This window comes from Salvia splendens, chromosome 18 (assembly GCF_004379255.2).
Source record: "Salvia splendens isolate huo1 chromosome 18, SspV2, whole genome shotgun sequence".
NCBI lineage: Eukaryota > Viridiplantae > Streptophyta > Magnoliopsida > Lamiales > Lamiaceae > Salvia > Salvia splendens.
This window is the reverse complement of record NC_056049.1, coordinates 21,523,765-21,540,861: the sequence shown is the minus strand read 5'-3', so window position 1 is coordinate 21,540,861 and position 17,097 is coordinate 21,523,765. Positions and strand designations below refer to the sequence as shown.

At 40.5% G+C, this 17,097-nt stretch overlaps 4 protein-coding genes across 5 annotated transcripts; all 4 read right to left on the bottom strand.

The window, feature by feature from the left end:
• Positions 1-31: 31 nt before the first annotated feature.
• On the bottom strand, positions 32-1,649 carry LOC121775703 (ADP-glucose phosphorylase-like). Its single transcript, XM_042172726.1, has 3 exons — positions 1,102-1,649; positions 516-806; positions 32-411 (listed from the first exon to the last, which is right to left on the bottom strand). Exons 1-3 carry the CDS (start codon positions 1,564-1,566, stop codon positions 151-153), a joined length of 1,017 nt encoding a protein of 338 aa, XP_042028660.1. The 5' UTR covers positions 1,567-1,649; the 3' UTR covers positions 32-150.
• Positions 1,650-1,955: 306 nt separating this feature from the next.
• On the bottom strand, positions 1,956-7,436 carry LOC121775869 (ribose-phosphate pyrophosphokinase 1-like). Of its 2 annotated transcripts, none has more exons than XM_042172946.1 (9): positions 7,217-7,436; positions 6,936-7,139; positions 6,025-6,273; positions 4,028-4,171; positions 3,571-3,738; positions 3,338-3,407; positions 2,796-2,877; positions 2,316-2,475; positions 1,956-2,213 (listed from the first exon to the last, which is right to left on the bottom strand). In XM_042172946.1, exons 1-9 carry the CDS (start codon positions 7,283-7,285, stop codon positions 2,175-2,177), a joined length of 1,185 nt encoding a protein of 394 aa, XP_042028880.1. In that variant the 5' UTR covers positions 7,286-7,436; the 3' UTR covers positions 1,956-2,174. The 2 variants fall into 2 exon arrangements, with proteins under 2 accessions (XP_042028880.1, XP_042028881.1); XM_042172947.1 differs by having other exon boundaries at positions 6,936-7,136; positions 7,217-7,435.
• A 570-nt stretch (positions 7,437-8,006) lies between these two features.
• On the bottom strand, positions 8,007-12,797 carry LOC121777589 (protoheme IX farnesyltransferase, mitochondrial-like). The gene is made up of 7 exons (XM_042174889.1): positions 12,396-12,797; positions 11,897-12,026; positions 10,566-10,703; positions 10,333-10,466; positions 9,696-9,821; positions 9,206-9,309; positions 8,007-8,637 (listed from the first exon to the last, which is right to left on the bottom strand). The coding sequence occupies exons 1-7, from the start codon at positions 12,728-12,730 to the stop codon at positions 8,267-8,269; spliced, it is 1,338 nt and encodes a 445-aa protein (XP_042030823.1). The 5' UTR covers positions 12,731-12,797; the 3' UTR covers positions 8,007-8,266.
• Positions 12,798-13,403: 606 nt separating this feature from the next.
• Positions 13,404-16,710, bottom strand: LOC121775923 (protein NRT1/ PTR FAMILY 7.3-like). Its single transcript, XM_042173018.1, has 5 exons — positions 16,554-16,710; positions 15,808-15,940; positions 15,497-15,714; positions 14,846-15,408; positions 13,404-14,546 (listed from the first exon to the last, which is right to left on the bottom strand). The coding sequence occupies exons 2-5, from the start codon at positions 15,926-15,928 to the stop codon at positions 13,673-13,675; spliced, it is 1,776 nt and encodes a 591-aa protein (XP_042028952.1). The 5' UTR covers positions 15,929-15,940; positions 16,554-16,710; the 3' UTR covers positions 13,404-13,672.
• Between the last annotated feature and the right edge of the window lie 387 nt (positions 16,711-17,097).

Below are 17,097 nucleotides of genomic sequence, written 5' to 3'. Positions count from 1 at the left end.
TCCATGCAAATCTTATTTTTAACTCGAGCAATGATGTCAAATCATCTTCCTTCATTAAAATTTAAAACCCTCTGTATTAAGATTCTAAGGTATACATGATCTAACCAAATCAAATGATCCAGATCAAGAATGGAATTCATACACAAGCCTCTAATCTTGAATACTTACTTCCCTCAACACTTTTGCAGCATCCTCCGGCAGAACAGGGTTGATATAGCATCCAGTTCCAAGCTCGAATCCTCCCACCACCGTTAGCTGAGGAACTATCTGTATAAACCAGTGAGAGAAAGGTAGCTGTGTCGACTCTGCTCGAAGAGGAGCACTATGAATCACCATATTATACGGCGGGTTTTTCAACTGCAAACTCATCTTCCCCAACATAAGCTTCAGCACACCACCAAGATCACTTGCCTGTCGTACATCAGCCATTGTCTCAACAAACAAGTAACTGAAACAAAGCTTTAATGGCAACAAGCAATGCAGTTAGGGAGCGAGGGTGAGAGAGAATGCATTACCATATCAGAATCGATATCATGGAAATGAGAAGAGTGATGACGAGGAATGATCCATATCTCGAAAGGAAACGTTGCAGCAAAAGGCACGATGGATCTGAAATGGTTGGACTCATGAATCGACAAATCTTCTTGTTTAACTTGGCAAATGGCGCATTCTCCCGTTTGCTCGAAATGTTCCTTCATACTTTGAATCCTTGCAGAAGCAGTGGGTGGAATGACAGGGAGTGCTAAGATCTGACTGTGAGAGTGGCTCATTGATGCCCCCGCTGTCGCACCGTGATTCTTGAAAACCTAAACGCAGCGATGCAACAGATTATGGATTCACATTTAATTAATCCCAATCTCAAATAGAGCTTGTAAAACCTAACTACAGAGGATTAATTATACATTCTACCAACTCATATAAGTTTCAGCATCTACATTGATATGCAAGTGATAATATTATGGATTGATTAACATAACTCAATGAGTATCAAACAATTATAGTTCTGTCATAGTAAAACTTCTACAATCCTCACTCTCAAAAACCTAATTTAGCATGTATATTAGCAGTTGAGTGATAAATTAGGGCGAGAGGGGAAGGAACCTGGACATATTTAATGGAATCAAAGGCGCGAAGCTGATCGATCCGTTTCTTATAAGCGAGCAAAACATCAGCAATCTGAGCCGGGGAGAGATCGGCGAGGTGAACCGGGTGCGCCGGCGACTCGATCACCACGTCGTGAAAACCAGATCCGCGCAGAGTAACCTGACCACCGCCGCCGCGTTCAGCATTAAGGGGTTCCAAATCGCGGCTGAGAGCCGGGTATAGGTTCTGGATCACCCGAACCTTCCAGTCGAGGGTAGATTCCGGCGGGAAACGGAAAATCTCCGGGGCGCACTCATGCTCGTGACCGGCGCAGAAAGGGCACTCGGTGTGGGTATTGGCGCTTGAAGAGGCGTCGGTCTTGGATTTGAAATCGGAGGGGCGGCGCGCTCTCGCCGGAGAGAATATCACCCAGCGGTTGTGGATGGCGTCTTTCCGGATCTCGGGGCTCCGATTTGTTGCCATTTACTGGATTTTTACTACCTTAAGCTCTCATTTTTACACTGTTTAGAGGCTTCGAGATTTTATATCCAAATTAATAAAACGGCAAGAATACTCCACAATTCATTTCCTAAAATCTACTTACTTTTATTAATCACGTGTATATAGTGATAATCAAAAAAGTAATCCACGTAGTTACTTCTACAACCATGTATAACATCAGCATATCAAATTTTATTACAACTAAAAAAATCCGATTTCATCATTCCTATTTTTAAATCATATATGAGTGTAGGCAGGCAATAATGGTAAAATTGCTTCACCATTTCATACCGGGATTTCAAGAAAATTCAAACTTAGGGGAAAAAATCCGCATCAATGCCAACCAAAGTTGGCTTGTTATCAATATCATATGAGACTACGAGAGTGAAATTCACTAATATAGAAATGCCACAAATTCAAGTGACATACAAACACATTATAACATGGTAACATCAGGTGTCTCAATAGATTTGTACAACGGGACTACACTATACTTGTTGTAATGATGTTGGAATTTTCAGCAAATGTAAATCCTTTGCAACTGTAGCAAAACTGCAATGGCAAGTCTGAGTCTCACGAACACTAGGATATCAGTCGATCTCCAAGCTCGCGTATGGTTCAAAACCACCCTGAAAGTTTGAGCAAGAGGAAGAGTTATATACTTGTACAGTGCCATCTTCAATCTCAAAATAATGCAAAAGAGAAAACACTTGACAGAGAAGACTACTTACGGCACAATCATCATGCACGCGCCATATTGTTTCACCCAAAAGGTTAGCCATGGATAAGACTGTAAGCTGGGGAAAATAGTTTTGCTCTGAAACTGGAATGGTGTTCGTAATGATAACCTCTTGAAAGAGACCACTTGACAACCTTTCTATAGCAGGAGGACTGCACAAGTAGGCCAACGCTTTAGTAAATCGAAGACATGGCTTTTCATAGATCTTTGATCCACGACGATATTAACAATGATTTACTAAGCTGTATCAGCAATATTTTGAACAGTATAGAACATCATTCACGTCAATGTGCAAATATTGAAGGTTAGTTATAAGTTCAAACATTGGAAATGAAGATCTTATTCGAAGTTGAAATCTATTTTTCTTATAAAAATCTGCACCGTGATTTAAGTTGCAGACAAGTATTCAATAAGTGTTAGCTCCAGGAAAATCTATGAACTAGTAAAACTGTCTAAAATATGGACCTAGTACCTGAAAACAGCGTGAGTGCTGCAAGCATAAACCTCCCTAGCTCCTTCTTGATGTAAAAGAGCAGCTCCTTTTGCAATAGTTCCTGCATGGCATTTTGAATGAGATTTTTTTCAACATATCATAATAATGAAAGACTGCATTCATCCAAAGGAATACAAAATGCAGACACCAATGATTTGAGCAATAAAAGATAACAAAAAAAAAGTGCAACAGTGAACCATTCCAGCTACAGAGTACAGATGACTATATCATCTTAGCTTGATATTGAGAAGGGACCGAAAATGCCAAATAAAACAACGATACAGGCATACATCATTACTGTCGGAAAGAGACTTTGCCTGATAAACTTACCAAGTTTTTAGTAACTTCATCACACTTCCCAAAGGGATTTTCATATTTCAGATTGTCAGTAAATATTCCTTTAAATAATTTTTTACAGGTTTAGAAGCTTCATACTCTAAGAAAAATATCTTAATTTGCTTGATCAATTCCAATCAAATAAGGAATAAGGACCAGTTTTTGAAATATTTGTAACAACTAACCAGCAGTATCAATCATGTCATCCACCATCACTGCCACTTTTCCCTTAACATCACCAATCAAATTCATCACCTGAATATTTGAACAAGTCAATATTAGGGTTCAAGCTTCTTTCAAAGGAAATGAGCAAACAACTGTTAGATTGTGACAACCCTAGTAATACTGAAGACTGAAGAGGCATTTCTTAACTAGATAAGATGCACTAACAAGCATACATAGGGTAAAAGAACTTCACCTCAGCAACATTATGCCCCTGACGCCTTTTATCCACAATGGCCAAAGGAGCATCAGATAACTTTTTGGCAAAAGCTCTAGCTCTAGCAACCCCACCAACATCAGGTGAGACCACAACCAAATCATCAGCACATATCATCTTGCTGGCAAGATAATCAAGTATGACTGGCTGCAAATAATAGGGATTGATTATATTACACTGGGAGGAGTAACCCAAAGCATGCAACTAGGACAGTAACATGTAAAAGTTCTTAAGAAGTGCACCATATATAGAATTAATTGTGATAATAATTGGAGATAAACTCTCAAACTATGATAAATTATGGGTAGTCTTTGAAATATTTCTTTCATAAAGTTCAACTAATAGCCTATGGAAATTTACAGGCCAATAGTAAGCTTAGGGCACAAGTTATATCATATGTAGCAAACGCCAATTTTATATGCAGTTTTTTACTTACCTGGCCATACACATGATCTACTGGAATGTCAAAATATCCAATGGACTGTCCAGAATGGAGGTCACATGCTAAAACCCGATCTGCGCCTGCTTCGGTAATCAAATTTGCCACAAGTTTGGCTGCAATCGATTCACGCCCTTGAGTCTGAAAAGGAAATACACTTCACAACAAACAAAATGGGTGGAGCAAAATAAAACCAAAGGGTACCACATTAACCATTTTAAACGAAAAGTATAACCATTCACAAACATACAAACAAATTGATAGCCTGGCATTGTGGAACACATAATAGTATCACTGTCATTAATTTGAGTTCATCAACTGATTTATTTACATTCTTTCTACCTTTATTAATGTGAAGACAAAGATGCAAGATCAATGTAGAATAGGCATGACGTAAACATCTTGTAACAATTAAAGGGTATAAAATAGACCACCAGAATCAAGCATATACACGAGTTTTCAAGTTATTTAATGATGAAGAGTACAACTCCTTTTTGGTCCAAAACATATGGTCAAATTACGAATTTTGTCCGTTACATTCATTTTCAGGTTTTCGGGTACATAACATACAAAAATCGCTCTCGGTTAGGTCCTTTTTGGACGGCTCCGTTAAAATACGCAAGTCAACCGATACTTAGCAAAAGTTTGACTAAATTAAGCAAAAAACTAGATTATTAGTGACTAAATAATTTGCTAATTATTTTCTTCAAAAATACCAATTACCTCTCTATCGCCCGCGCTATGCTCTCCGACGCCGCCGCCACCCCTCCCTCCCTCCTCAGATACCCGCTCCTCGCCTCCGCCTTCACGAACGCCAGGCAGTTCCCCGAAGTACTCCGAGGGAAGCGCCGGCCGCAGCCTCCCCCGGCAGTCCGCCGCGAAGCAGAAGTACTCCGCCTCGTCTACCAGGGGCGGCGCCGCCTCCGCCGCCGCGAGGCAGCTCCACAAGAAGGCGCAGGAGGCGGCGAACGTCGTCGGCCGGAGATCCGGGCGACGGCCCTGCACGTGGCTTTTCAGGCGGAGGATGTCGTCGGAGGTGAGGATGAAAGTTGCGCGGTGTTTATTTAGGGGGAAATTGACCGCGGCGACTCGACTGCGCGTGATTGGTTCATCAAGTTCCAGTAGTGGGAATCGAGGCCGCCGGGATCGGCCACGGCGGATCTGTCGAATGACGGAAGCAGCAAGCTGTTCTCGAATTGGGCGGAGATTTTGTTGACGGCGGCCCATGCTTTGATGAATTGGACGACGGAGCTGGCGTCGGCGATGGCGTGGTGGTTGGTGAAGCCTAGGCAAATGCCTTGATCGGGGAAAAGTGATATTTGAAGAGATAGAACGGAGAAAATGACGTCGTCGGAGGAATTCAACGGCGGCGGGAGGTGGGGGGACGCAGGCGTAGAAGTCGTCGGCGTTGTGGGGGTGGTTGGCGGTGAGTTGGGAGAAGTCGTGGTCGGATTCGGTGACGGTGAGGGAGACGGTGTCGGCGGGGGAGAAGCGGGCGAAGGGGGAAGCGTAGGTGAGGGGGAGGAAATGGGAAATGGGTTTGGTATTTTTTGTTTAATTTAGTCAAACTTTTGCTAAGTAACGGTTGACTTGACGTATTTTAACGGAGCCGTCCAAAAAGGACCTAACCGAGAGCGATTTTTGTATGTTATGGACCCGAAAACCAGAAAATGAATGTAACAGACAAAATTCGTAATTTGAGTATATGTTTTGGACCAAAAAGGAGTTGTACTCAATGATGAAGTGTATATTTGAAATTCAATAACACAAAATCAATGTCATCACCGATAAAAAGCTGGATTGCTGCCAAAGTTTCCACAGAGCATGCGACCAGTCGACAACATAAGTTTTTATTCTCATGTTAAGATTCCATATCAGATACTTAAGGCCAAAAATATTGCATGTGAAATGTGACAAAGGTGACCAGCCACCAACTCTGTACAATCTCTAAAGTGAAAAGCCCCAAAATAAGAAATAGTACATGAGAACCTTACCTTTCGATCAGCCCGTGCATATCCAAAATAGGGGATAACAGCAGTGATATTCTTGGCCGATGCTCGACGGCATGCATCAATCATTATCAAGAGCTCCATCAGATTTTCATTTGCCGGCGGGCATGTAGGTTGCACAAGATAAACATCACATCCTCGGACACTCTCTTGTAACTGAACATATATTTCCCCATCAGCAAATCGCTTGATCTTAATCTTGCCAAGCTCCAGACCCATGTAACAAGCAATTTCCTGTATCAAGATTTTCAGTAAATACGCATCCTATAAGAAATATAGGTCCGAACAACGAAGCTCTAGGAGATATAGACATTAAATGTATCATCGCAACGATTTAGATAAGAGATTATCGAATCAAACTTCTCCAGAAATTTAAGGTGAAATGATTGTGAAGATAATACAAACTACAATATCACAGAATTTCCTCACAGCAAATGCACCTTTGGAAAGATGCAGTAATTCAAACTAATTGGCACAACTAATATTGCCATGGGAAAACACATCATGTATTGTAGCAATTTCTCCAAGAAACAAGATCCGATAGCATCAAAGTATAACCAACAATTTACAAATATGCAAGACGCTGAATTAAAATTCAGAAATGATACCTAATCGATAAAAAAAACCTTGATCTGAGTTCAGTTTCTCCTACATTTTTCTATAACCCTAGCGCAAACTAGGCTTCGAACGATTCACATAAACTACATACTTTAATTACAATCAAATAGCTTCAGAAATCGCGAAAACAACCATCACTACAAATTGCAGAAATCGTACAGTCTATCGCCAAATTGTGGCTAATTCATGCCCGACGATGCCTTCACATGAAAGAATAATTTCGACCGAGTTAACAAAACAGATAGCACAATCGAAGAAAAGGGTAAACAAGCAGAGACCTGCGACAGTGAAGGATTAGCAGTGCCTGAGAAAAGGCGGAGACGAGTATCGCCTTTAGGAACCAGGATGCTGTCAACGAACTGATTGGAAGTGGTCAAGAAGCTAGGAAGCGCGGCCGACTGCCGACCGTTAGAATCGCGGCCGGGGACCACCGGTCTCCCATTGTCCTTGCACTTGAGTGACTCCGACAAATTGTTACACTGCTGCAAAAACGAGCATAAACAAAACAATCGAGCACAATAATCATAAACAAGCATGATTTGCAGAGAGCGGAGCTTACAATGAAGGTTTTAGAAGTGATCTGAGGCGATTTCCAGAGGCTGCTTCCGCACAAGGCTATAGAAGCCATTTTTCTCCGACGAAAATCAGGAGGGGTTTCCTTTTCCGGCTTGTGCCGAGGACTTAGGGTTTAACGCTTTCTGTTCAGGAAAATATCCTGTTTTTTTGTGGCGGTTTCAAACTGTCAGTTTCCGGTAACAATTTTTAATTATTTTATTTTAGTTTATTCTCTCGATCCTAAAATTTTAATGCGAAACATAAAGTACGAGATATATTGAGAGAGAGTGCGTAAAATAGGATAGCTAAAGGGAAAATGTATATGCTCCATAAAATAGGGGAGAAAAATAACAAGTGAATAATAAATTTAGATCCATTTTAAGTATTAGAATAATTTTGATGCACAAACAAAAAACCGAAAGATGAGTTTTTTTTATGGATGAAGAAAGTACGTATATAATATTCCCTCATGACCCATTATTAATTGTATCATCTGGAATTAACAAGTTTTACAAAATGTAAAAATATGTAAGCAGAAATGGCATTTTTATGTATAATTTTCTAATAAAATATAAATGACATTATTAATTATATATTAAAACTCTCTTACTTTATTAATTATATATTAAAACTCGATTAGGGAAAAATAGAACGACGAAGCTAATTGCGAAACAGAGTTAAGAAGCATTCGCACAACTTATGCAACGAGGAGAACCAGAGTAGTTGAAGCATTGTAAAGCTGTAGCTATGAATAGATTGAGAAGAAAAATAGAAAAATGAGAGGACACTATATCTAATTCCGGAGAGAATATATTAATGTTTCAATTGAATTCTTAGATTCTATCAAAAAGTGGTTTTATGGAGGAATTATTAATCTCCCCTATCCCAAAAGAAAAGGCGAAGAAGATGCATCAACATCTTCCTTCCTATCAAACATCATTTATTGTCACCACAAACAAAAAAGTAGCCGCAAATTCTGCTCTGCGCCAGGTAAATATGTAAAACTCCACAATCAAATTCTTCACATTTAATTTCACTATACAGCTCTTACACCTTAGTTGCTGACGTATGGCGCTGGTAAGAATGGAAATGGAGCGACCGAGGCATATGCAACTGGCGCTCGCGATGGTGCTGGTCTTCTGTTTTTCCGAGGGGGGGAAGATTCAGTTAGCTCTCCATCTAAGGAGGAAGACAGTGTCGACTCAGCTAATTGATTTGAATTCTCCACAGCAAGAGACAATTCGCTATCATAATGCCGATGTACTAGGAGCCCACTCATGAAGACCGGGAGATAAAGGAGGCTAGCATGGAACATCCTCCGTGCATTTTTGGTTGTGCGGTTGACCAAGAACAACCCTGCAGTTGAACTGATTGCAAGAGCGAGGAGTGTCGATTCCATGCAGAACCACCCTGAAGCGATACCCCCTGCAGTCGACCATCATTCAGATTTGCATAAATTTAGGTGGTATGGATAGAGAAGATTTAGGTTCGGACAAGGAGGTGGACAGAGATGCATTAAATTTAGAATGATCGAAAAATGGAATGTGTAATACATCATCTAAGATTGTTAATGGAGCATGTGAACTTATGTATTTGTTTGCACATAGTCCCACGATGGAAACAGATGTATCAACAAATTTATTATGAGGTTTGGTGTCACGTGATGGGTTGGAGACAATTACTACCAAGTTCAAACAAATAAAATATAGCCCCTGATTTCTAGAGGAAATCATCCTGACTAACTAACTAAGCTGGTAATGAAGCTAAGTAATGGACCTCCTTGTGTAAAGGGTGAGGCTTAGGGTCCAAAACTTGAAGCTCACCCCTCCTCTCCACTTTTTCATGTTTTTTTTTTCGAATAATTGGCAGTGATATTTGATTTGAAGAGAAACACTGTGCTAGCTCGTAGATGTGGGCTTAAAATGTAATGCATCACTAGGAAATAACAAATTAAATGACTGAATTATAACCAAGCAAGTCAATAAAAACTTACAATCATAAGCCAGGTAACCCAGCGGAAGTAAATAAAGGCAGTTCCTCAGTGCAACCCAGGCTGTTCTGTAGCCAGAAGGATCGGCAAGTGAGAACATCTTGAACCTAATATGGAAAACAAGAACAGGTTAGAAGGAACGGAACAATCTTTAGATACAGAAATGGCCATACGTAGAGATTCAGATTCATCATTTGCATATCCCATTCTTGAATGTGAATCATGTGAGTATATCAACATATCATTCCTCTTAGTAACTAAACTAAGAACAGTAATCATGATTTGAGTATCATATTATGCTTTTGCAAATGGTGCAATATCCTCCATCAACAAAAGGGAGAAATAAGGCCATCTTAAGAAAAACCCAGATGCATAATAATATAATTATGCTTTAGTGAAAGTTTATTCATAGAGTCTATACTAAATGTTATATAGTAGAACATCATCAGTAACTTGTTCATCGTAGAAAGTCAGTGCATTCAGGACTACATACCCTCCATCAGCATAATCCTTGCGACATAAGTATGCGAGGGCCATAAAATGAGGTAGTTGCCAAAAATATAGAGCAGCAGGAAGCACCATCGAATTAAGTGAGATCTGTCCAGAAGCTGCAACCCATCTGAGACAGAAAAATTAAGTTTCAGACCCTCAGCCAATCTATTATTTAATTTGCATCATAATTCGTAAGTCTTTGCCAACGAGATAAACTAAGGCTTCAAGTGTAAAGAAAATCATAATTGAAGTAATATAGTTTAACAAACTTTTGCTTGTGGGGACTAATGTCTAAACTAAAAACTGATCCATGAAAGCAAGTTTAGCATAGACTGTACTGACTTCTAATGACATATATCTAAGTGGTGTAAAAAATTTACTAGTAGCTGCCAATTCTATTATTTTATTGATATCAAAATATTTACTACTACTACATTAGCTGATTCATAGTTCATGAGAAGAAAGGACCAGGATTGTGTGTAGATAGCAGAAATAAATCATTGTGATTTTTGAAATTGAAAAAGGTTAGGTGCAGATTTTTTTTGATAAGAATAATCTTCATGCAGTAAAACTTTAGAATCTCTGTCAAGCCATTAAACTGAGGTGCAGCTAGGTGTCCTATGAAAGTGGAATCTTACCCAAGGAGAGGTGGGATTGCACCAACTATAGCTCCAACCCAGGTATTTACTGGATGAATTTGTTTTAGCGGAGTATATACAAACGCATAGAGGACAAGATTGGAAGCTGCAAGGCCTGCTGCCAGCATATTAGTCTGCAAAAATCCTTGTTGCACAAAATCAGTCTTCAATGCCACTTTACTCTCAGAAAACATTTTAATATGCTTATTAAACAGTTAGGAGACCATGATCACCTCGCAAGCCAGCAGAGCAGTGCCTGCTAAACCCATAGAAGATGCCCACATAACTGCATGAGGTCTGGTAATACGCCCGGATGGTAGTGGTCTTAATCTGGTTCTATTCATCATTGCATCATTTTTAACCTCAAACACCTGGGGCCCATAAAGAGCAATAAAATAAGTTTTTGGCAAAGATGAGGTCGAAATCTAGCAACAAAAGTTACCACGCACCATTTTGTCAAAATGTCTCATCATCAAGACAAATCAAGTACTCCCTCCGTCCCAACTAAGTTGAGTCGTATTCTTTTTTGGGATGTCTCAACTAAGTTGAGTCATTTCCTTATTTGACAAAAAACAAAACATCCAATCACTCTTATTTTATTCTATCACATACGTTACTCTCTCTTTATCTTTCCTACTTTATTCCTCTCTTCTACTTTTCAATACAATTTCTTAATCTCTGTGCCCAAAAGTTATGACTCAACTTAGTTGGGACGGAGGGAGTACTAAACATTTACTTGGGAGGACTTTGAGAGAAATGTCGAGCAATCCTTGTTATCTATGTTCCAGAATTCTGTAGGGTTTAGATCTATTACTAATTAAAATAGTCATACATTTTTGTGAACACTTCTCTTCTAGTTGTCATAATCACACTTCATACTCTTATCCGTATTAGATATTTTGGTCTACATTAAGCGCAATTGCTAGCAAATTTTACAGTACCTCAAATAGATGTATCCTCTGTTTCTTTCACTATCAGTAGCAACTAGCAAGCTATGATGCCAACCAAAGACTAATTCCAAGTTTTAAACGTACTTAACCAGACTCACTCACCAACCACATAAAACAGACTCTGTAGCAAAAAAGTGTTCCACACTCAAGTGAGAAAAGGAACATCCGTGTCACATTATATTAGTTAGATTCCTGAAAACAGGTTGAATTACTGCCTCACACGTGTGATTCATCCTGCCCATAGCTGTGGTTAAACAAAAGCCATGGCATGTAGTAGTTTGAGTGAGATCCGAATGTCATATAACTTGATAGCTAATAGATGCATTTCAGTGGCTAAAGACGGATTGCATATCAACTAATATAAGTATCCCACTATCAATTTCAGCTCTCATTAAATTCGCTGTCCATTTCCTAATTTGAAGTTATGTTCATAGGCCATAGCATCGAGATTGAATCTCCACATGGAGCATATACAGCAGAGCATCCCAATAACAGTATTTCACCGCATAAAACTTAGGGAAGAAAAATTTGATTAAAGGTTAATTAGTTTTGCATGCATTTTCATACTAAATCTAATAACGTAAGCTTACAGTTAAAAGAAAATGATACCACACCTGGTTTAAGGAGTTAGCCGCAGCTGCAACCATCATGGTGCCTGCACACGTGCAGCAAAGACCAAGGTAATCAATCGAACTACCGCTCCCAAGAATATACCCAGTGCCAGAGGTGGCCACGACTAGCATGCTGAGGATCAAAGTTGAAGAATGAGATTCATAAATCCAATCCAAATATAGTTATGAATTCATTATCTTCCTCTTATGTATAACGACTAATAAAAACTTTCATGAAGAAACCACATGAATGGAGAAGCCATTGCCCTTACATCATATAAAAACAACGGAAAGTTCCACAGAATAGAGGAATTATATATAGTAACCACAAAATCAGCTTTCCGAAATTATCCAGCAATTGCAGATTATAAGTTTGAAATTCCATAAATCCTGATACTCCAATCCTAAAATTGAATTATTCCTAATAAATTAATTAATCATTCAAACAACGAGGTCGATGAAAATAACACATAAGCGGATCCAAAAAAATAAAATTAATAACCTCAATCGAGCTTTGGAAAGCTCCCAATAGCATCTGCTGTAGTGCTTAACCAATTCCGCCACTTCCTTACCCTTGCCCACCGACGTGGATGCTGCTGCCGCTGGCGGCAAGTCAACGGCGGCATCGCACGCTGCACGCGTGGCGATGAACCTAACATCGGGGCGGGATTGAGACCAAGTCACCGGATCCGCAGGAGAGGTGGAGCCGGGGTTTGTGGAATTGGATCGAGAGAGGGGTGCATGGTGGTGGGAGGTGCGGAGGAGGATAAACGGAGAAGGGTTAGAGCTTAGGCGAGCGAGTTTGGATGCGAGACTGAGTGAGTTTCTTCTCCACATGGCATGGCCGGGTAGCGAGTTCGATCGACCGCAGTCGGAAAATGTTGTAGATAATTTGGTCACAGCGGAGGGAGAGAGAGGAAAGTATAAGCTCACGGGGCCGGGCCGGTGATGGATAACGGGCCCAATTTTTAACCCGATTTAGATCAAACCGGTTGGGCCTTGTTTTAAGTGGGCATAATTTTGTGTGTTATCTATCCATTGAATTTATTGGACTGCCCATATTAAATTAATTTTGAGAATCTTGCAATATGAAAAATTGTGTTCTTGCAACACTTTTTTGTATAACCAAGTATAGTAAAGTAGTTACTTCATCCGTACCTCATTAACTAATCATATTTGATTCGTCACAAAGTATAATGAAATGTAAAAAAAAAAAGTGAAAATTTTAATTGAATATGAGTCTTATTTATATATACTCATTTTATAATAAATTATTGGTGAAATGAGTTAATACAATGTGTAATATTCTTATAATTTATGGTAAAAAAGTGAAAGTGGTATTTTAATAACAGACAAAATGGCAAACTGGACACTTAATAGGGGCCGTAGGAGTAATATTTTCTCCGCCTCACTCTACAACTACTACTTAATCATACATGACTAGTTTCCGCCGGATACATTTACATGTTCCAAATTTGACAAAAAATGGAGAAATGGTTACTCAGCTACATAAATAAACATCGAGTTGAATTTAATTAAATGATAATAATAATACTATAACATGGAAGAAGTTACATTAGTAGTCCAATGCTCAACTTAGACAAGTGCAAACACTAGTCTAGTATCCTCGCAATCCTCCCTCCCTAAACAAAAAACAAAAAAGCACATTCACTCTCCTCACCTTCACCTTCACCTTCACCTTCACCTTCACCTTCACCTTATTTAAAAAACATAAATACTACATACTTACACATAACACACAATCCCTACACCCAAAACTCAAACCAACAAATGCTCATCACTCCCTCTCCCACTCCTCTCCTCAAACCTCGTATACTTATACCACCTCGCACACACAACATACACCACAAAATCCGCCGCCGTCAGCGCCGCCAGCAGGTAATAAAACATATCCAACCGCCCATCGTTGAGATTCTTCGGTATCCACCCGGGCATGTCGTCCGCCGTCGACACCTTCATCACAATCGTCACGATCAAGCTGCTGACGTAGTTCCCGAGCGAGATCGACGTCATGCTGAGCGCGCTCCCGAAGCTCTTCAAGCCGTCGGGCGCCTGCGCGTTGAAGAACTCGAGCTGCCCGACGTACATGAACACCTCGGACGCCCCGATCAGCACGTACTGCGGCACCTGCCAGAATATGCTGAGGTCGCTCGACCCCGGGCAGGTCGGGCACTCCGCCTGCGCGTGGCGGAGGCGGAGGCGCTCGACGCCGCCGGCCGAGAGCATGGCGGCGACGGCGATGATGAGGCCGACGCCCATGCGCTCGAGCTCGGTCAACGGGCCGGATTTGCGGAGGCGGGCGACGGCCGGGTCGATGGCGCGGCGGTAGATGAAGATGAAGGAGGCCACGCTGAGGATGTCGAAGCTGGACATGCTGGCTGGGGGGATGTGGAAGCCGGCCACGGTGGATTTCATGGCGGCCCCCTGCTCCACGAACAGGGAGGTCATTTGGGTGAACACGACGGAGTAGAGGATTGTGCATAGCCATATCGGGAGGAGGCGGAGTATGCACTTCACTTCTTCGACTTGCGTCACCGAGCACAGCCGCCATGGGTTCCGGCTGCTGTCGCTGTCGGATTTCGCCCCCTTCGTTTCGTCCCTCTCTGTCACCACCGCTGCTCTGTCCAGGAATCTGCGTTTTTCGTCAAGTAATTAGCGATTTTTGTAACAAATATATCTGTTCGAATGTAAAGAGAGAACTCGAACCACTGTATATAATCTGATGGATTAATCCTCTTATCACAAATCAATTTTACAATAAAATAAGTCTAGTACTAGTATTTTAGAAAATAGTCTCTACTGATAATGAGTTGTCTATTATAAACCTAAAACTTTAAGGGACCTAATGGTATACGTGGACTGATTAAGAAAATGATTGATCAAACAGTATATCTGGGCTTAAAAAAACGCAATTGGTTTTAAAAGACTTACGTAAATCCATCGGTGTGGAGGATTTTCCGGGCTCCGTTGTCAGCGAGATCGGTCCCACGTAGCTCATACAAGTGATCGTGGTTGGACGGGAGAGCGATCATCGATTTTCTAGAGGCAGCGATCAAGACCTGGCAAAATCTTGAAAAGGGGTTGCCTTTGGGTGTGAAGTGCCTATAGATGGGTGTTCCCAAAAGGAACAAAATGAGAGCAAGTGTGGCAGAGCCAGTGGATGCCCAAAATCCAAGTGCCCAAATCCCCTTATCCTCATAGTACCCCAAAAAGGTGTTGGAGAAGAGACTCCCAAGATTCAAGGCCAAGTAGAAGTAGCTAAAGAAGGCCACCTTGGAGCGGCTCTCCACGGGATGCTCCTCGTCGAACTGGTCCGACCCAAACGTCGCGATCGTGGGCTGGTACCCTCCGTTCCCCAGCGCGATAAGGTATATCGACACGTAGAACAGAGACACGTGGAGGGTTGACTGGGGCCCGCACGGCGTCTTTTCGTCACCACACCCGGTCGGCTTTAGTAGGAATAAGTATGATGATAGTGACAGCGACGCCAATCCCTAATATGTTAAGAAGTTTGTTATATCATGCCATGTTTTGTTTTTTTTTTTCTATTTGGAATTGAATTGGAATTAGAATTGGACTTACGATAACGAAAATGACTTGGAAAATGGCACAAGTTTTGTAGCGGCCCCAATAGGAGTCGCTGAGGAAGGCTCCTAGGAGAGAGAATAAGTAGACAGTGCCAGTCCATTTGCTAACGTTGTTTGCTGCGCTGGCGTTGTCTTGATCCATTACTCTAGTCAAGAACAACACTAGATTCACTCCCACACCAAAAAATGCTAGTGTAGCTAGCCCTTGATTCACTGAAACACACACACAAAAATAGAAATTAATGTTATAAATTGAGATTAATTATTTCAAATTAATTTAAAATGATAAAAAAAAATAGTACTCACCTAGTAACAAGATTCCGGCATTCCATGATCCATATTTTGATCGGATCGCCGGCCGTCCGCGGCGGTCGACGGATCCATCAAGAGTGTATTCTTCTTGGTGTTTGACGATTTTCTCAGCCATAATTCTTGATTCCTGTAACCAAATTTAGGATAAATCAAATTTTGGGTTGTGATTTCAAATATTTATTTTAGAATTTTGAGGAGTTTGTTATTGTAGTCAAGAAAGTCGTGGTTTGTTACACTATCGTCTTGCGTATCAATACACTTTTTATCAATAGAGTTATACGCTTCACATTTGTATCATGATATTTGTTTGTGTCTATCAAAGTGATACTATATTTAGCATATGATGAAAATAAAGTAGCACTCTTTAATTATAGATAAGGATGGTTACTTCTCTCGTGTGTTAGAGATAAGAGGAGTTTCAGATTAGTTCAAACACTCTTGCCATTTCTATATAAAATTACCATTCCTAAATATTTTCTTATAAAAAAGATCTCATCGGAAATTAAAGCAATCTATCCAAAGAATTGTTATATAACATCTCTTACATATAATGATTCACTACCGATTATACATAATTACACGTACAAGATTGTTAATTCTAGTTCTCATTCACAATAATATGAGATATACACCAAGTTTAACTGCTGATTCAACAAAATGTTGATGATCAGATAATTTGGTGGTGCTGGTGCATGCACCATGGAGAAACTAGTGCAAGAAAATAATTGATTAACACTAACCGTGATGTTTAGCAGAAAATATGGAAGGATTTGAGATGATCTCGTGAGCTTATGTGTGATGTGAAGGAGAAGAAATGTGAGAAGATTTTGGGTTGTGGGATTGAGGAGAGAAGGTGTGGTGATTATTTATAGAGGTTGAGATTGCGTAGGCCAATTTTGCTCTTGTTTGGAGAAGTCCATATTTTAAGGAAATTAAATCATTTGAGTTGTCACAGCAAAAGAAGCGTGATTTGGTTGAACACACTATAGTGCGTGTGCGCGCGCAGCTATAAAATTGTGTATAAACGGTGTCGTTTTTGTCGTCCGAGCCAAACTAGTTGAGTTGGGTGTATATAAGCTGTGTTGATGGGGACATGTTCAGAACACGCATTTACGCTGATCCACTTTTCATACTTTCATGTCTCTTTATTTGGTTTTTGTTTGTTTCCAATCGTCTCTTTTTAGAGTTTGCTCATTGCAGCAAAAAAAACGATTCCGTCGCCTTGGTGGCCCCCACACTCCGGCCCGACATCATGTGAGGGGGTTCAATCAGGGTACGCAGTAG